Source organism: Sceloporus occidentalis, unplaced genomic scaffold (genome assembly GCF_023333645.1).
Source record: "Sceloporus occidentalis isolate IW3139 unplaced genomic scaffold, rSceOcc1.0.p SCAF_6, whole genome shotgun sequence".
NCBI classification, from domain to species: domain Eukaryota; kingdom Metazoa; phylum Chordata; class Lepidosauria; order Squamata; family Phrynosomatidae; genus Sceloporus; species Sceloporus occidentalis.
This window is the reverse complement of record NW_028316986.1, coordinates 123812-143085: the sequence shown is the minus strand read 5'-3', so window position 1 is coordinate 143085 and position 19274 is coordinate 123812. Positions and strand designations below refer to the sequence as shown.

The 19274-nt window shown below is 55.3% G+C and overlaps 1 protein-coding gene across 2 annotated transcripts in view; it reads left to right on the top strand.

The window, feature by feature from the left end:
• Positions 1 to 18572, top strand: part of LOC149310267 (nuclear receptor-binding protein-like) — a 33053-nt gene extending 14481 nt beyond the window's left edge. Inside the window, exons 2-18 of one of the 2 annotated variants that reach the window (XM_089528611.1) lie at positions 1867 to 1989; positions 2203 to 2304; positions 2399 to 2488; positions 2828 to 2868; positions 3228 to 3322; positions 7083 to 7106; positions 14534 to 14617; positions 14748 to 14806; positions 15402 to 15500; positions 15882 to 16014; positions 16646 to 16748; positions 16877 to 16927; positions 17052 to 17187; positions 17287 to 17340; positions 17506 to 17569; positions 17727 to 17782; positions 17903 to 18572. In XM_089528611.1, the coding sequence (XP_089384737.1) occupies positions 1867 to 1989; positions 2203 to 2304; positions 2399 to 2488; positions 2828 to 2868; positions 3228 to 3322; positions 7083 to 7106; positions 14534 to 14617; positions 14748 to 14806; positions 15402 to 15500; positions 15882 to 16014; positions 16646 to 16748; positions 16877 to 16927; positions 17052 to 17187; positions 17287 to 17340; positions 17506 to 17569; positions 17727 to 17782; positions 17903 to 18001 (1413 nt within the window). In that variant the 3' untranslated portion in view covers positions 18002 to 18572. The remainder of the gene's footprint in view (positions 1 to 1866; positions 1990 to 2202; positions 2305 to 2398; positions 2489 to 2827; positions 2869 to 3227; positions 3323 to 7082; positions 7107 to 14533; positions 14618 to 14747; positions 14807 to 15401; positions 15501 to 15881; positions 16015 to 16645; positions 16749 to 16876; positions 16928 to 17051; positions 17188 to 17286; positions 17341 to 17505; positions 17570 to 17726; positions 17783 to 17902) is intronic. The other variant, XM_089528612.1, reaches the window with a different exon arrangement.
• Positions 18573 to 19274: the final 702 nt, after the last annotated feature.

Genomic DNA, 19274 nt, shown 5'->3' with positions numbered 1-19274 from the left:
CCTTGCCCATGTGGCTGCTGTTGCTTCTGCCTTGGGTATGTGTGTTTGTGTAGTAGTTGGAGAGTCACGGTTCAGGAGTTGCTGCTTCCTTTCCCTCAAAGCTGCCTGCTGGTGCTTAAGCATGTTAAGGAGAGGCTACTCCCCCATCTCTGCAGGGCAGCAGCAGCAGCCTGTGGGCTGGTGGCAGATGGACCTGCATGAAGCATCTCCAGCCACCTCCCACTCTGCACCACCGGCAAGGCCCTTCACAGGACAGGGCTCTGCCCACTTACCTTTCTCTTGCCCACAGGATGAATCTCATTTTCCAACATCTGCAGCTGGTGGGAGCTTCCCAGACGGGCGGTGGGCAAATGACCTCCATGCCCCTGGCCTCCTGTCCAGTTTCCTTTGGAGGTCTTTAAGCAGAGGCTGGGTGGCCATCTGTCGGGGATGCTTTGATTTGGATTTCCTGCATGGCAGAAGGGGGTTGGACTGGATGGCCCTTGTGGTCTCTTCCAATTCTATGAGTCTGTGATTCCTCAGCTGGCGATACCCAGAAAGTCTTGGAGTCAGGGAGGCTGCCAGGTGCTGAAGCGGCTTCTTGGTAATCCTCCTGAGCTGAAGGACGTGGCTTTACAAACCTAATGTCTGGGCTGGGCAGTCGGGCTCTGACTCTCCCATCATTGAAACAAAGGCTGGTGTGTATGGCAGTTAGATTGAGGAGCTAGAGATGTTTGGAGAGTTAGTCAGGGTCAGAGTTACTTGGGATATGAAGGAGAGTGCGGGAGATGGGAGGGAGTGTTGGTGTTGGTCAGGAGCTCAGTCTGCTTAAGGAAGTAATGGCTGATGTTATGTTCACTTTCTGCTCAGACTAAATTGTTTTTGCGCTACACACGTGTGTTTCTGGGAATGTTACATAAGGAGTATTGGAAAGCTTGAGTTCAGACTCAAGCATGATCTCTGTGCTGGCAGCAGCTAATTGAGGGTGCTGGTGTGCGGTGGGGAGATCAAATGAATAATCCCTCCTGCGGTTCTCCCTCAGGAACCGCCAGGGCATTTAGAAGGTCTACATGCTTGGTGGCCACAGCGGGAGTTCAGGAAGAAGGCCACACATTGGTGGCAGAGGCAAGGGACTGGTGGAAGCCCTCACCACGACCTTCGCCCCTCAGGGACCATGTTGGCTGGGACGCTCTGGAGCTCCTTTGCAAACCTGGCTATGTTGAGGGCTTTCTTGTCCCAGAGACAGTTATAGGGACAAGTTGGCCCTTCTAAAAAGTCAATCTGCTTCACTTTAGAACTTCCCAGACCTGGTGAGTTGTTAATGGTGAGTTGTCAGTAAGCCATTGAACTTGTTCCCTTTAGCTGACCCAGGGCTTCAGCCTCCCCTCTGAGAAGCTCAGTTGAGAATCTAGTGTTTATTCTGCTTTTCTACTGTATTCTTCTTCTGTTCTGTATTTGGTGTTTTTTTAAAATCAGTGCAGTTGACAAACAGTATCATAGTCAACGGAAATGCAATAGTAAAAAAGCAAATTCAAGCAGTCCTTAAGCCAGGGATGTGGTGTCTTTGGCCTTCTGAATGGACTGCACCTGCCATCATTCCTTACGTTTGGCTGTACTGGCTAGTAGGGCTGATGGGAGTTGCAACCCAGCAATTCCTGTTTTCCTGACTTGGCACCATCCTCTTTCCATCATTCCTTGGCATCTTTTGAATCTGACGTGACCAGTTTTCCCCACTGACTCGTTCCAGGTTTCACAGACCTGGCTGGAGGGGAGGGAGCGGCTACCTGGGATTCCTCCAGTGCCTCACCCAGCTGCTGAGGACAGAAAGGCTGCTTCCCTGGTCACTTTCCTTCATCTCCACTTAGCTTTCCTTTGGTCTCCATCCAGGTGAATCAACGCAATGTTCCTGGCATCGATAGTGCCTACCTGGCCATGGATACAGAGGAAGGGGTGGAAGTAGTATGGAATGAGGTCCAGTTCTCGGAGCGCAAGAACTTTAAACTGCAGGAGGTGGGTGAGCCTGAGGCAGGTGGGTGGGAGCTCTTCTGTCCGTTGCTGACCAGCTTTCTGGCAAGTGTGATTTCACTCCCACAGAAGCCTCCATTCACTCATAGGGGTGGGTAGCTGGGCCTGAGGGGTGTGTGGGTGGCTTGAGGTTGTGTCTCAGCCCTCTCCCCTGTGCAAGTGGTCACCTTCATGTGCTTTGCCCCACCACTGCCACAGGAAAAAGTGAAAGCTGTTTTTGACAACCTGATCCAGCTGGAGCACCTGAACATTGTCAAATTCCACAAGTACTGGGCTGACGTGAAGGAGAACAAGGCCAGAGTAAGTCCAGCCAGGCCAGTTCTGGTGCCCCCCCCCACCCGCACACATTGTGGATATGTCAGACAGGCACAGAGTCTTCCTCCTCCCTTCCCAGGTCATCTTCATCACAGAGTACATGTCTTCTGGCAGCCTGAAGCAGTTTTTGAAGAAAACAAAGAAAAATCACAAGACCATGAATGAGAAGGTGAGTCCTCCCTCTCTCCTTCCCCCAATGAGGCTGACTCCCACCACCAGAGTCATGCCTCCATTCCAGGGCACCCCTGAAGCTGTGTCCTCTCTACCTGCCAGGAACCCCCTCCCCCATCATCTCTGGAGGCCAGGAGAAGGAGTGCGTTGGCACCTGGCCCACAGGTGCTTTGTGCCTCTTTCGCTTCCTCAGTGACTGGGAGGGGATCAGGGTCCTTCTCCCAGAGTTGGGTGAGGGCAAGGAAGCCACACACCCCCTGGTTAAACAGGGCCTGGACCCTGCTGGAATTGCTTAGTCTTGTCGGGGGGGGGGTGTTCTCCTTGGATTGTATTGCAGGCCTGGAAACGCTGGTGCACCCAGATCCTTTCTGCCCTCAGGTAGGTGACTTTGCATGGGAGGGAGGGAATGGGAGGGTAGTGTTGGGTGTCTGGTGACTGCAGGAGCTGGAAGGGGGGGGTGTCCAAAGAAGCCCAGGCAGGGCTGTCCAGACCCTCAGTGGGATGGAGGGGCATGTGCGTTTTGCCCCTCTAGTGGGTCTTGGTGGTTTCCAGGAAGTGAGGGGCTGCAGGGTGACTTGGTCTTCTGTGTGACCTTCCTGTCACAGTCAGTGAGCTTCTGCTCTGACCTGCGGTGGCGGGGGGCTGTGGGGGGCTGTTCCTTTGAGGTCCCTGAAAGCAACAAGCAAGGGTTTCTTCATTGTTGTCGCTTTGCTCATTTTCCTGTGTTGCCTTCTCAGTTACCTTCATTCCTGTGACCCTCCCATCATCCATGGTAACTTGACGTGCGACACGATCTTTATCCAGCATAATGGACTGATCAAGATTGGTTCAGGTAAGATGGCTCTGTGCCAGAGTTGGCTGGTGATCTGAAGAAGCGTGGAGGCTGTGGATCCCTCTTTGACCAGCCCTGTCCCACACTTTGCCTGCCTTGCTTGGGAGAGGCTTCCTTTTCGGGGGAGAAAAGGAAGGTGAGAGGGCCCAGAATCCAGGGCATTTCTCCCGCCACCTGGCTTGGGGGCCCCTGAGCCCCAGCTCCTCTCTCTGGAGCAGCTGCTGCTGACCTTTGGAAACCTCCTGAGACTCCTCCCTCCCAGTGGTTGTCGTGCCACTGCTGCTTCCTGTGCCACCTCCTTTGCCACCACTGCAGGCTGCCACTCCAGTCGCGTTTGCTTCCTGCTTTGAATCTGGATGGGTCAGAGTGTTGTTCTCTTGCCCTGGCAGTTGGCCTCTGGGTGGAAGGGTGGGGGTCCCTGTGTGCTGGGTGGCTTCTGTCTCCCCCCCCCCCACTGTAGCTTTGACAAAGCACTCAGTCCAGGGTTCTGGAGAGAGGGAGAGGGGGATCTGGCCATCCTTTGGTCTTGGCCTTCTGTGTCTCTGTGTGCCCCTACAGAGGCTGTTGCGTGTTGCTCTTGGCTGTGCCATTCTCAGAGGGTTAGCGATGAAGGGGGGGGTCCCATCCTTGAGGCTGTCTCCACCTCCTCCTTCTCCACACCCCAACCACCATGTCATTTGTATGGAGCCACGGAATAAGGTGGTTTCTCTGTCTGGCCACTGCAGACTTTAGAATCATTGAGGAGAAGCCATGGACTGAAAGAGAGTGGGACACTCATTAGCAGAGATGTACCCTATAAAGGAGCTGGAATCATGGAGTCACAGAGTGGGAAGGAACATGCAGCCAAAGCCCTCCTGAAAGAAGATACCCACCCAGCTTCTCTTTGAAGGCCTTGCTCCAAAGAGGAAGAGGCCACAGGATCAAAATTCAAAATGACCTGAATAGACTAGAAAGCTGGCCCAAAGGTAACAAAATGAAATTCAACAAAGAGAAATATGCTCCTCTTAGGACGGAAAAAATGAAATGCATAGATACAGGATGGGGGATGCTTGGCTTAAGAAGACTTATATATGTGAAAGGGGTCTAGGAGTCCAAGTAGACCACAAGTTGAACATGAATCTGGAATACTGTGTCCAGTTCTGGGCACCACAATTCAAAAAGAATGTTGTGAGACTGGAGCGTGTTCAAAGGAAGGCAACTAAAATGGTCAAGGGTCTGGAAACCATGCCCTGTGAGGAACAACTTGGGGAGCTGGGTATGTCTAGCCTGGAGAAGAGAAGATGTGAGATGATAGCCCTGTTTAAATATTTGAAAGGATGTCATATTGAGAGAGCAAGCTTTTTTTCTGCTGCTCCAGAGACTAAGAAATGGAACAATGGATGCAAGCTCCAGGAAAAGAGATTCCAGCAAGAACTGTTTGACAATGGAAGACACTCACTTGGAGATTTTGGTGAAGTCTCCTTCTTTGGAAGTCTAAACAGAGGCTGGATGGCCATCTTTTGGGGATGCTTTGATTGTGAGTTCCTGCATGGCAGAATGGGATTGGACTGGATGGCTCTTGTGGTCTCTTCCAACTCTATGATTCTGTGATTCTGCCATCACAGGTGCCTCAGCCTGGAGGCTCATCTTGGTTGCTCAGTGTGTGTGCGCCATCCCAGTATGGAGCAGTGAGCCAAGGTCAGCTCCTTATGTCCTGTACAGGGAACACCTGTCTTCAAAAATTGCTCTGTGGTTTTTTTGCTTCTTTACTTGCTGGTTTTACATCTTATTTTCCTTTTAAAAATGAGATTGGGGTGTTATAATTTGCTTTGGAGATTTTGTGAATTGCATAAACATCCACATAAATTTTAATTGAAAGGAGACGCTGGACGTTTCTGAAAGTGAGAAGTCAGTGGATGAGGAAGGAGGGGCTTTGTTATCCCTCTGGGGAAGAGATTCGGCTGAGAGAGGGATGGGGCACCTGTGCCTCTTCCTCAGTCACTGTTGGACTCAAAGTCCTATTGACCTCAGCTAGCATGGCCAATGGTAGGGGATGATGTGAGCTGCAGTTCAGCAGCCGCCAGAGGGCTGCAGTTCCCTTGCAAGATGCACGTCACGTGGCTTGTGAAGAGGAGGTGGCAGGGCATGTGGCTTCTGAGCCTTGGATTCTGTGCCCCCTTGCCTGGGTGGCAGCTGCGTCAGCAGGAGAAGAGGAGCCTTCCCTAGGCGGAATGGCAGCTGCTTCCAGAGTTTCCCAGAGAGCCATCCCTGGCCGAACCTTTCCAGAGGGAGGGACCCTCTTCCGGCCTCACAGCCTCACTTGGGCTTAGTGGGGCAGGCAGGCCCCAGCCCTGTCCTTGTGGTGCTGCAGGGGCACAGATGAGAGTTTCTAGGATACCAAACTGAGATCTCAAGCCGCACAGCCCAGATGCCGGTTCCAAGTGGGAACAGCCCATGTCGGGATACCCAGCCTTGTGCAGAAGAAGAGTCTCCCCTGGCTGTCCTCCATCCATGCAGCATCTTGGTGGCCTTGGCACGGCCAGCAGCAGCACCTTGGATGTGGCCCAGGTTCCCGGAGCAGCCACAGTGACTGTGTTTGTGTGTTGGTCCTAGTGCCTCACATGGTGCTTCTGCCACTTCTTGGAACCATTTCCTGGAGGACACCTCTTCCTTCCCTTCCCTTCCCTTCCCTTCTCCTCTCAGTTCGGTGTAACAAGCAACACAGAACCCCGTATCAAGAGCAGCCACAGAGGCACAGGGCCTGCCGAGTGGCACCTGGACACAGGATCTGTCTGTTGCTTTGAGGAGGCCCTGGCAGCCCTTGAGGGAGTGCGGGTCTTGCTGCCCTGGGGTCAGATGAGAATCCAGGAGACAGGAGGAAGTCCTCATTGGAGCTAGTGGTAGAAGCGGAGAGCAGCACTTCCAGGCAGAGAAGAAGAGGAGGCTGGCTGGCTGATGAGCGGGGGGGCAGACCTTCAGGAACTCAAGCAGGGGGAGTATTCCCCCAGGAGACCCTTGGCTGGCTTTCTGCTGCCCCTCGCTGTTCTGTCTCCAGTGGAAACCAGCAGTGTCCAGGGACCAGCGGTCAGGTCTGAGCGGGGCAGGCAGAGTCCTGGGTGCCCCTCCTGTTGTGGATTTGGGCACTGGTGGTGTCAGCCTCTGGTCTCTGAGTCAGTCTGAAATCCCTGAAAGCCCACACTGATGTCCCATGAATGCTTGGATGGTTAGGTAGCTGGGCATAGGTTTTGGATTGGGCCCCCTGGGAATGATTTGGTCTCCTCCATAATCTCCTGGTGCCCCTTGGGGGTTGCCAGGGCAGGTGTTGTGTTCTCCTTGGGGCAGCTGAGGAGCAAACTGCCCCCCCCTACCCCATTTTGGGAGTGGGTGGATCATGTGCGCTTGCCGTAGTGTGAGATGGGGGGACCTTCCGCCTCCTCTTCCCCTGCCTCACCTTCCCCCAGGTGTTCCTGCTATTTATTCCTCTGGAAGCCAAAACAGCTGGGAGAGCTGGGTGCTTCCCCATCTCTCCCCCAACTCACTTGCAGCTCCATGGCATTGGGGGGGGGGGTCTTGCTGCAGTCTCAGCAGCAGGTAGGGCTGCCCAGGAGGTTCCCACAGGTCAGGAGCATGAGGGGCTGCCTGTGGAGTCCTGGGGAAGGCAATGGAGGGCTGCTTCTTCCTGGCTCCTCTCCTGGGCCAGATCCTTCCTCATTTAGTTTCCCACTTATGGGGTGCCTCTTTCTCTGTTTTCCCTCCCTCTTTCTCTCTTTCTTGCCCACAGTCTTTCACAGGATTTTTGCTAACGGTGAGCCAGTGTCTCTCTGCTCTGTGGCGTGACTTTCTCAAATTGAATACATACCTAGCTACACATATATGTATTAAATACATGTAGAGAACTCTCCCCCCCCCCCAGTCTCTTGCTTGTGAGGCTGGTGTGTCTTGACTCTCCCCCCCCTCCAATATCTTTCTAGCCTAGGTGTGCTGTTCCCTTCCGTGGGGCAGGTGGTGGGGGCGCTATCTTCTTTTCTGCTGCCCCGGTGCATGCTGCTTCCCGCATGCAGCCCAGGCTAATCTTGTCTGCTGGGGAATTGCTGCTGCTGCTGCTATTGCCTCCTTCCTGCTGGGCCAGATCTGGCTTGCTGCTTGCTTTTGTCTTCTGCAGAAGAGCTGGTGTGATTGAGGTGTGTGTGTGTGGCTGAACAAGGAAGAGGGCTGGGTTTCAATCCCCCCCCCCCCCCCCCCGCTCTGCTGTGGCTGTGTGCTCGGCCTGCTACCTCCCCTTTGCTGGAGGAGCAGCATTTGCGAGTGCCAGTTGGATTGAAGGGCAGGTGCTTGGTCCATAGGATGAAATGGCTGCCTCCACCCATGACCCTCCTCTCTTCCTCAAGCGACATTGCCCTGGGCAGAGCTTGCCTGTAGGACTGTTTGGCAAAGGCCCCTTTGCTGGTTGGCTGCTGGCAGAAAGAGGGTTTGGGAGGAAAAGATGAGGGGCTCCTGCTAATAAGAGTGTGGGCCAAAGACAATGGCCATCAGGAGAGAGTGCTGGGGTGCCCGTCTTGTGGCCAGTCACCTACCCTCCCTCTGCTGAATAAGGACCAAGGAGCACCTCCACTTTGGCCAGGGAGGAAGGCGTTGGGTCAGATGGCCAAGGCGCTCTCAGGGCAGTGGCATAGGTGGATGCCAGACCAGACCTGGGTCCAGAGGAGAGGCAGCGGGGGCAGCTGCAGCAGCGAAGCGGCAAGTAATGGGGTGGTGGAGGCAGGGGGGATGGGGCTCCGGGGGTCTCTCCTCTGCCCTGCGGCTGCTGGTGCTGCATGGCTGCGCTTTTGGCAGATGGGCTTACATGCAGCAAGAGCACGTTTTGCCCCGCTGCAAGGCACCAGGCTCCATGGAGAGCAAGTGTGTGTTGCAGGCACTGGGTGGGAGTTTGGGGTTTCCCTCTCGCTGAAGCAGAACAAGGCCTCAGAAACTAAGAAAGTATGTCACCTGAGTCGGAGTGATGGGAAAGAAGCTCCACATAGGATCTTGAAAACCTGGATCCACCATACCTGCAGTGGCGTCAGAGGGACCACAGAATGCCAGGTGCCTTCCTCATTGACTGAGCCGGATCGCTACCTGATGCTGGCTAGAGAATCTCACCATGTTTTTAGAACTGGGCAGCTTTTGTGAAAAATTGAAATACTAGCAGTATCATAAAATCATAGAATAAATCATAGAGTTGGAAGGGACCCCAAGGACCCTGATCCAGTCCAACCCCATTCTGCCATGCAGGAATACACAATGAAAACACCTCTGACAGATGGCCATCCAGCCTCTGCTTCAAGACCTCCAAGGATGGAGACTCCACCACTCTCCATTGAGGAAGTGTGTTCCACTGTCGAACAGCCCTTACTGTCAGGGCATTCATCCTAATGTTGGAATAGGAAACACATTTTGATTCTTGGCAATTAGCTGGCAATTGTGGCTGGATCCATGCAACCATGAGCTGGGGGAAAGGAGCTGCTTGCCACATGTTTTTCAAAGGCTGGTGTGGAAGACCTTTCTGTGGTCCAGAGACATCTTTCTTGGAGGGTGGGTGGCAGGAAGAGCAGGAGCTGCCAGCTAGCTGGGCAAAGAAGGGCTGCTGGGGTGGATGGACGGCAGTCAGGGTCCTCTTGAGGAGACCTTTTCCATAAAGAAGGGACCCAGCAGTGTGTTGTGTATGCTGCAGCCAGCACACAAACGTGTGCACAGTTGCACATACACCTTGTAGGAAAGTCCAGGCAGGGAAGGGAAGCTAGCTGAAGCCTTAGGCACCAAGACACTGGTCCTGCTGTTTGAAAGGCGGGATTCATGGAAACCAGACATCTGACACCATGGTATGCTTCAAGAAGGAGATTATTTTATTGTTATAAAATGATTAATAGGTCTTGGCATCTAAACATAGGTTGGTGGATGAAGGGAATACTCCTAAAATAAAAACACAAGTCTCTGAGTCTCCCTGCGATGAGGTGCCAGGATCACTGCTCCTGAAAGCAACCCCCATCCAGTGGCAGAGAACTCTCCCAGCAATCTCTACATCATCTCTTATGGCATAAGCCCCATGATTTCCAGGAGAAGAAACCAGAGCTAGTGGCCTGACCAGACACTCTTGGGCCATGGTTGCATCCTGTCCTGTAACTGCAAATAGTTAATCTCTGAAAAGTTGGGTGGTGTTATTCTGAACAGCTCTTGAAACAGAACCAGAGCCTGAAGGATTTGTGCTTTCTTCTCCTGATGCGTGTCTGGACTTTCATTTACTAAGAGCAAGGAAAGAAGGGAGAGAGCTCATGTGAACAGGAATACTGCTCTCTCTTTGGCAGTCTCACCTGTCTACTGTCAAGGTCTGGTCAGATTTTTGCTGAAAGCAAAAGATACTGCTGTCTAAGGGCCGGGAGAAGCAAAGAGGGGTCAGTCTGTGCAATGCAGATGGAGTCCCTCCTGAGGCACCTGAAAGTGGCCTTTAGGCTGCAGTTTGACTAGGAGACTCATCAAGTGCCAGCACTTCAGCCCATCGCTGGAAGTGACTTCCTGTTCACTAGCTGTAGGGTGCCTTCTGCCGCCTGCTGGCCACCTACCACCTTCTACCATCGTCTGATGCCCTACCTTTGGCTTCTCAGCCCTCTCTTGATCTTCAGCCTCCTTGCCATCCGGTTCCTGCCCTGATGTCTTGCTGGTGGTGCTGGCAGAGTAATGGGAAGGTATCTGTGGGTCAGAACCAGCGCAGTGTCCACTCCCATCTCCCCCTTGGGCTGGCCAAAGCGTTGGGCTGGTGGACGTGTGTTGATTTCTCCTGATGAAGGGCTGGGAGCCCCTGTTAGCCCTCCAAGGGTCTTGGCTTACAACCCCCACCACTCCATGGCCACTGGCCCTGCGGGCTGTAAGAGCCCTCCCCTCCCTCCTTCCAACTGTCATCCTCTGGCCTGGGAGGGAGCGAAAGGACAGGCCCAACGCCATCGCCATCGGGCCTGAAGAGGAAGAGCTCTCCCCTCCCTCCTTGCAACTGCCATCCTCTGGCCTAGGAGGGAGCGAAAGGACAGGCCCAATGCCATCGGGCCTGAAGAGGAAGAGCTCTCCCCTCCCTCCTTCCAACTGTCATCCTCTGGCCTGGGAGGGAGCGAAAGGACAGGCCCAACGCCATCGCCATTGGGCCTGAAGAGGAAGAGCTCTCCCATCCCTCCTTCCAACTGTCATCCTCTGGCCTGGGAGGGAGCGAAAGGACAGGCCCAACGCCATCGCCATCAGGCCTGAAGAGGAAGAGCTCTGCCCTCCCTCCTTGCAACTGTCATCCTCTGGCCTAGGAGGGAGCGAAAGGACAGGCCCAACGCCATCGGGCCTGAAGAGGAAGAGCTCTCCCCTCCCTCCTTCTAACTGTCATCCTCTGGCCTGGGAGGGAGCGAAAGGACAGGCCCAACGCCATCGCCATCGGGCCTGAAGAGGAAGAGCTCTCCCCTCCCTCCTTCCAACTGTCATCCTCTGGCCTGGGAGGGAGCGAAAGGACAGGCCCAACGCCATCGCCATCTGGCCTGAAGAGGAAGAGCTCTCCCCTCCCTCCTTCCAACTGTCATCCTCTGGCCTGGGAGGGAGCGAAAGGACAGGCCCAACGCCATCGCCATTGGGCCTGAAGAGGAAGAGCTCTCCCCTCCCTCCTTCCAACTGTCATCCTCTGGCCTGGGAGGGAGCGAAAGGACAGGCCCAACGCCATCGCCATCGGGCCTGAAGAGGAAGAGCTCTGCCCTCCCTCCTTGCAACTGTCATCCTCTGGCCTAGGAGGGAGCGAAAGGACAGGCCCAACGCCATCGCCATCGGGCCTGAAGAGGAAGAGCTCTCCCCTCCCTCCTTGCAACTGTCATCCTCTGGCCTAGGAGGGAGCGAAAGGACAGGCCCAACGCCATCGCCATCGGGCCTGAAGAGGAAGAGCTCTGCCCTCCCTCCTTCCAACTGTCATCCTCTGGCCTGGGAGGGAGTGAAAGGACAGGCCCAACGCCATCGCCATCGGGCCTGAAGAGGAAGAGCTCTCCCCTCCCTCCTTCCAACTGTCACCCTCTGGCCTGGGAGGGAGCGAAAGGACAGGCCCAACGCCATCGCCATTGGGCCTGAAGAGGAAGAGCTCTCCCCTCCCTCCTTCCAACTGTCATCCTCTGGCCTGGGAGGGAGCGAAAGGACAGGCCCAACGCCATCGGGCCTGAAGAGGAAGAGCTCTGCCCTCCCTCCTTCCAACTGTCATCCTCTGGCCTGGGAGGGAGCGAAAGGACAGGCCCAACGCCATCGCCATCGGGCCTGAAGAGGAAGAGCCCTCCCCTCTCTCCTTCCAACTGTCATCCTCTGGCCTGGGAGGGAGCGAAAGGACAGGCCCAACGCCATCGCCATCGGGCCTGAAGAGGAAGAGCCCTCCCCTCTCTCCTTCCAACTGTCATCCTCTGGCCTGGGAGGGAGCAAAAGGACAGGCCCAACGCCATCGCCATCGGGCCTGAAGAGGAAGAGCTCTCCCCTCCCTCCTTGCAACTGTCATCCTCTGGCCTGGGAGGGAGCAAAAGGACAGGCCCAACGCCATCGCCATCGGGCCTGAAGAGGAAGAGCTCTCCCCTCCCTCCTTCCAACTGTCATCCTCTGGCCTGGGAGGGAGCAAAAGGACAGGCCCAACGCCATCGCCATCGGGCCTGAAGAGGAAGAGCTCTCCCCTCCCTCCTTCCAACTGTCATCCTCTGGCCTAGGAGGGAGCGAAAGGACAGGCCCAACGCCATCGCCATCGGGCCTGAAGAGGAAGAGCCCTCCCCTCTCTCCTTCCAACTGTCATCCTCTGGCCTGGGAGGGAGCGAAAGGACAGGCCCAACGCCATCGCCATCGGGCCTGAAGAGGAAGAGCCCTCCCCTCTCTCCTTCCAACTGTCATCCTCTGGCCTGGGAGGGAGCAAAAGGACAGGCCCAACGCCATCGCCATCGGGCCTGAAGAGGAAGAGCTCTCCCCTCCCTCCTTGCAACTGTCATCCTCTGGCCTGGGAGGGAGCAAAAGGACAGGCCCAACGCCATCGCCATCAGGCCTGAAGAGGAAGAGCTCTCCCCTCCCTCCTTCCAACTGTCATCCTCTGGCCTGGGAGGGAGCAAAAGGACAGGCCCAACGCCATCGCCATCGGGCCTGAAGAGGAAGAGCTCTCCCCTCCCTCCTTCCAACTGTCATCCTCTGGCCTGGGAGGGAGCAAAAGGACAGGCCCAACGCCATCGCCATCGGGCCTGAAGAGGAAGAGCTCTCCCCTCCCTCCTTGCAACTGTCATCCTCTGGCCTGGGAGGGAGCGAAAGGACAGGCTCAACGCCATCGGGCCTCGATTATGAAAAAGCCCTCCCTCCAGTCCATCTGCCTTGGTCCAGGCCTCAGAAGGAGAGAAGAATGCTGGACCTGATCCCCTTCCCCCCACCATTCCCTTCTCCTTTTGTGTCGTGTCTTTTTAGATTGTAAGCCTGAGGGCAGGGATCATCTATTATCCCTTCTGTTGTAAGCTGCCCAGATTCCCAGTGATGATTGGGCGGCATATCAATAAATCCTATTATTATTATTATTATTATTATTATTATTTATTAAAGTTTGGTGGCCAAAAGGCCCGCCACTTGTCCCTGTGCCTTTTCCCTCCCAGATAAGGAATCATAGCATCATAGAGTCAGAAGAGACCCCAAGGGCCCTGATCCAGTCCAACCCCTTCTGCCATGCAGGAACTCTCAATCAAAGCATCCCTGACAGATGGCCATCCAGCCTCTGTTTAAAGACCTCCAAAGAAGGGGACTCCTCCACAGTCTCCGAGGGAGTGGATTTCACTATCCAAAAGCTCTTACTGTCATGACATTCTTCCTGATGTTGAGCTGGAATCTCTTTTCCTGAAACGTGCATCCATTGCTCTGTCGCCTATTCTCTGGAGCAGCAGAAAACAAGCCTGCTCCAGCCTCCCCTTCAAATGCTTAAACAGGGCTATCATATCACCTCTTAACCAACTCTGCTTCAGGCTAAACATCCCCAGCTCTCTATCTCTCCTCAGAGGGCAGTGGGCTTTATGCTTTCCAGACCCTTCACCATTTTGGACATGCTCCAGCTTGTCAATGTAGCTTTGAATTGTGGTGCTCAGAACTGTATACAGTATTTCAGGTTAGTCCTGACCGAAGCAGAATATCAATCTGGATATTATACTCCTATTGATCCAGCCTAGAATCACATTTACCACATCACACTGTTGACTTATGTTCCACTTGTGCTTTATTAGGATTCCTAGATCCCTTTCATATGATGTTGTGTGAAGTCGGGTGTCCCCATCCTATATCTATGCATTTTGTTTTTTCTGTAGAACCTTACATTTCTCCGGGTTGAAGTTTTGTTACCATTTTGTTAGATATGTTCCAGTTTCCTAATCTATCAAGGCCATTTTGAAGGGCTGGTTCTTGGCGCCACATGTCCCTCTCTGCTCCTCCACCCCTTCCAGGCCCCTCTCCTTCCAGCTGTCCCAGGAGGGTGCCTGGGCCTTGGTGGGGCTGCTGCCGCTGGTGCCAGGACCACTGCCCCTGCCTGGGGTGGGGTGCATGTGTGTAGGCAGGCGGTGTGCAAGTGGGGCCTGAGGGGGGTGAGCCACGGTCATAGGAAGGGGAGGGATCCCTTGCTGCTCACCCTCCACTCCAGAAGTACCTGGAGGGCAAGGATGCGCCTGCCTAGGTCCTGTTCCCGGTGCCCCCTTCCTGCCTTCCTGCCTGGAGGGTGGCACCTCCGCCTGGAAAGGCAGCAGCAATGGCTCGCATGCAGACCTCAGGGCCCTGTCTGGAATGAGAGTGGTGGGATGGGGAAGCAGCCTCCTCAGCTTTCCTCCCACAGTCCTGACTTGCCCATCTGTGTGCGCGTGTGCATGGTGTGCTTGCAGTGTTGCTTCTCCTCTGACCTTGTTTGCTCTTGCTGGAAGGGTTACTTTTGCTGCTGAAGGGCTGGAGACACAAGAGGAGAATGAGGGCAGCCCACTGAGTCTCTTTCCCCTGGTCTCCATTCTGAGCAATTTGCCTCCTCCTTGCGCTTCAGCTGTGGGAGTTGCCTGGCTTGAGGAGCCTGGTGGATCTGGGGTGGGCTCCCTGCCGCAGCAGCTTCCTTGCAGGCAGAGGTGGGCCGGGGGTGCATGGGAATAGCCTCTTCCTCCCTTCCTCCTCCCCCCTTCCTTGACCTCTTGCAGTTCTTTCTCCCCTTCCCCACAGTTGCTCCGGACACCATCAATAACCATGTGAAGACCTGTCGCGAGGAGCAGAAGAACTTGCATTTCTTTGCTCCGGAGTATGGAGGTAGGGGACCGTGTGTGCGTGTGGTTTGCTTGTGTTGGCTCAGGATGCCCCCCCCCCCATGTTGTAAGTTTGGTCGGGAGGTTTTGGCGGGAGTTGTTTCTGGTCTGAAGATGGTTCTCTTCCCCCACAGAGGTTGCACATGTGACCACCGCTGTGGACATCTACTCCTTTGGGATGTGTGCACTGGAGGTGAGATGGGTTTTCTGCCCCCCAGTCTTTCATCTTTTGGGGTGGACTTGCAGAGGCAGGAGGACCACCCTCATCTCATTCCATTTCTTTTCCTGGAAGGGTTAGAGGGTGGCCCTTGGGGGGGTGAGGAGTGGAAACGTCCCTTGGATGGTGTGGGTCTCTCTGGGTCTCTGGAGTGGGTGAGGGGCAACAAGGTGGAGCATGGAGCTTTAAGGGAGAGAAGGGTTTCAGATTGTTCATTGTTTATCTATTGCTTTTTGGCTTTAGTTATTTTAATGGGATAAATTGTTTATTTACTACAGTATTTTTTGTATGTTGTGATTTTAGATTGTATGCCATTGGCAGGTTGGGTTTTTTATGACTATAAAGCACCATACAAAATTTACAGCGCTATATAAATAAACACTAATCATAATAAGGGAGGGGAGATCTCAGCAGCTACTTCTAAGAGGAGAAGGCGGCTTCAGAGTGTCTGCTGAAGGCCAGGAGGCTGCCATTGGTATCAGGGAAGGGGCTGGTACTTTGGGCCTTTTGGAGGAGGGGAGACCAAGCCCCACTGAACCCTCTCCCCACTTCTGCCACCCTCCCCTTCCAGATGGCAGTGCTGGAGATCCAGGGGAACGGCGAGTCCTCCTACGTGGCCCAGGATGCCATCAATAATGCCATCCAGCTGCTGGAGGACCCCTTGCAGCGGGTAAGACCCCAGGGACAGACGGCTTTGGGAACTGGCTTCTCTTCACTTGGACCAGAATTGGTCTCAGTTCCACCTCCGGGACCCAAGCAGTGACCAGAATGCAACCTGCAGCCTAGAGTTTGTGTATTTTTGAGCTGGTGACTCGCCCCAATGAATGTGTGATTGAAGAAGTTGGGGGGAGCAAGTGCCCAGAGGGAGGGATGCAGTGGTCCTTGCCTCTCATGGTGCGTGAGAAAAGATGCACAGATCTTTGGCTCTCCAAGATGGACTCTGGTCAAAAGCAGTGGTGAAAATGGACCCTGCTTCCTTGTTCTCTTTGAAGCGGGGGCTTTGATTTGGCCGCCATCTATCTACCCTTCTGTCTCCCCCCTTCCCTCCCAGGAGTTCATCCAGAAGTGCCTACAGACCCAGCCCAGCCAGCGACCCACCGCCCGAGAGCTCCTTTTCCACCAGGCCCTGTTTGAAGTACCCTCCCTCAAGCTCCTGGCTGCCCACTGCATTGTGGGCCATCAGCGTGAGTGTGGAGGGGGCCAGGGCAGCCCTTGCGTGGTGACTGTGGGAAGTGGGGGATTGGGGCCCAGAGGAAAGGCTGCAGCCCCTGATCCGGAGGAGCCAGCAGCCCTGTGTCAGGCACCACCTTCTCAGTTCCCCCCATGGAGGCATCCTGTTTCCAGACCTCCATCACCTGGCCCATTCGCTGGCCACCAGCCCTATAGGCTGGCCTCCCCCTTGGGAGGAAGCAGGGGCCTCTGCTCCCTGAGCCCAGTGGGCTGTTTGAGTACAGAATCTTCTTTGGCCGCTGGGTTGCCCAGATTGGGCGCAGCACCCACAGCATTCACGATAGCGGGGAGAGGCTCCCTGCCCACCTGTGTTTTGGATTCTGTGCATTCCTGAGTGACAGCCCCCATGCCCCCTCACCCTCCTTTGGGCTCCTCTGGGGCCAGTCGGAGCCAGTTCGGTGCCCTTTGGCGCCATCGCACCACACTGTTTCTGCCAGCCTTTCTTTGCCCTCATTGGCCCAGCCCTCCTTAGACTGCCCAAGTCTTGAATATGGAGATGACACCTGTGAAAGGTGCCAGGATCACTGCAGTGGTCCTTCTGGCCCATCCAGGTGGCCCCCATGACGCACCCTTCTCTCTTGGCAGACATGATCCCCGAGAACGCGCTGGAAGAAATGACCAAGAACCTCGACATGAGTGCGGTGCTGGCAGAGATCAGCCATGCCGACCGCGAGGGCGTCCGCATGATGTGAGGCTCCTCTGGCGCGCCAGGAGGGATGGTGGACCCCCTCTTGAAAAGGCTGCCAGGGTTTGTGGGGAGATGGGCCAGGGTGGGGGTCACTTCCCTTGCTGAGTTGGCCCTTTCCCTCTTCCCAGCTTCTCCCAGTCGCCAGCGCTGGAACTGGACAAGTTCCTGGAGGATGTGAGGTAAGAATGTGGGTCGCTCCCCGCCTTTGCTCTACGCTTTGGTGGGAGGAAAGGTGAGCTGGCCATCCATCTTCCATGGAAGGGGTTTAGCCCTGACCCTCTCTTCCTACCCCCCCCCCCCCAGGAACGGCATCTATCCCCTGACAGCCTTTGGCCTGCCCCGCCATCAGCAGCCCCAGCAGGAAGTGGTGAAGTCCCCCATTGCGCCCCCTTCAGTTAAGACTCCAACGCCCGAGCCAGCCGAAGTGGAGACCCGCAAAGTGAGTGGCTCCGTCCTCCCTATGCCACCCCCAACCTGAGGGCAGACTCTTGAGCTCCTCTGCCTGACAGCCTCCTTTCTCCCCCAATTGCCCTGCCAGGTGGTGCTGATGCAGTGCAACATTGAACCAGTGGAGGAAGGCGTCAGGCACCACGTATGTACTGCTGCTGGGCAGGGTGGCCTCCTGGGGCTGGAGGCTGGGGGCTGCTGCCAGCGCTGCCTCATCTGGGAGCGGAGTGGGGCGCCAAGTGGTCCGGAGGCAGCAGCGTTATGAGTGGGTGGTTCCTAAGATCCTGTGCTTTGCTCTCCCCCTGCCTAGTTGACTTTGCTGCTGAAACTGGAAGACAAACTGAACCGGCACCTGAGCTGTGACCTGCTGCCCAGTAAGTCAGGGATGCTTTGACTCGGAGTTCCTGCATGGCAGAATGGGGTTGAACTGGATTAGGGACCTTGATTCTATGATTCTAAGTACCCTCCTCTTGCCCCCACCTTGGGCTCTTGGGGCCAAACACTCATGGCTCTCTGCTTGGCTTTCCACAGGTGACAACATCCAGGAGCTGGCGGCTGAATTGGTCCAGCTGGGATTCATCAGTGAGGTGGGTTCCCTCCTGCCCCCTTGCTTTTTTTTGGTGGGGGGGTTGTCAAGCCTGCCTCCTCTCCCTCTTTTCCTGCTGCCTTGCCCTCATGGCCCCCTCCCTCTCTCCTGTCTCCTGCAGGCGGATCAGGGCCGGCTGGGCTGTTTACTTGAAGACGCCTTCAGCAAGTTCCTCTACTCGCGGAATGGGGGGATGGCGGCCGTCACAGTCTCCACCTAACGGCCCTCCCCTGCCACCAGCAGTGCCCCCGCCGGCATGTCTCTGGTCTTTGCTGGGTCACCTGCAGACAATCGGTGCCACTGTTTGGGGCAGAGGGGGGCATGGCTGGCGAGGGTAAGGGGCTGTGTGCCTTGTGTCAGTATTACTATTTTGCCGGCGGCCGGCAGCCCCATCCCACCCCCGCATGGAGTTTTCTTTTGCTTGAATTGTACAGAATTTTTGCACAGCACAGAGAGGTCTGTCTTGTTATTTAAGGAAAAGGGAGCCCCAGAGGAGTTGGTTCCTGGTCCCCCCCGGCCTCCCTCCCTCTGCCCCTTCTCACACTCGCACTCACCCTTTCTCTGCAGGCCATGGGGCACCTTTATCCCCCCTGGGGGTGGGGGGGAAGGCAGGCCGGCAGAGCAACACCTGGGGGGGGGGGGGTTTAGGGTCAGTGAGATGTTCCTTCTGGTTGAAGGTCAAGAGGGGCAGAGCCAGTCAGTGAAATGTGGCCCCTTCCCTCCCTTGGGCTGCTGGGTGCCTCCATGTGTTGTTTCTGTTCCTATTTTTAATAAATGGTTTTGTAAGTACATGGCCAGTGCTGCAACCTTTGTGTGCCTGGTGTTAAGGAAGCGGCCCCGGCCTTGTCCACCCTTCTGTCCTTGGATTGCCCCCTTTGCACCCAAGTGGTAGTGGTCTTCTGGGTGAGGGGATGCCACTGGCACGCCTGGCACAGCCCCTGCCCCATAATTCAGAGGCCTCACCAAAGACCCTAGAGTTGGAGGAGAGATCCCAAGGGACATCTGGGTCAACCATCCTCTATTTAAAAATCTCCAATGAAGGAGACTCCATGGTTGGAGAGCTCTTACTGTCAAGAGGGTCTTCCTAATGTTTATGGGGATCTCTTTTCCTGGAGCAGCAGAAAACAAGCTTGCTCCATCCTCATTCTGACACCCCTTCAAATATTTAAACAGAGCTATCATGTTAACTTCCTCTTCCCCAGGCTAAATATACCCTCCTGGCTATTGATGCTGGCCAGAGCTGGTAGGAGTTGTCTTCTTTCACATTCTTCTGGTACTCTTCTGTCTCCTAGAGTAATTATGTCTGTATCTGCAGAGGGAGGAGTCCACATCTGCATATGCAATCCCTGCACCTGGCAAGGGTCTCTTCCCCACTGCAACGAATGTTCCCCAGGCACTGGCCTCTCCTTTGCTGGGGGGGCACTGACCATGCCAAGACAGTAGCCCCATGTAGCAGTAGCAGGGGGGGGGGAGTTGCTGGACCCTCCCTCTAG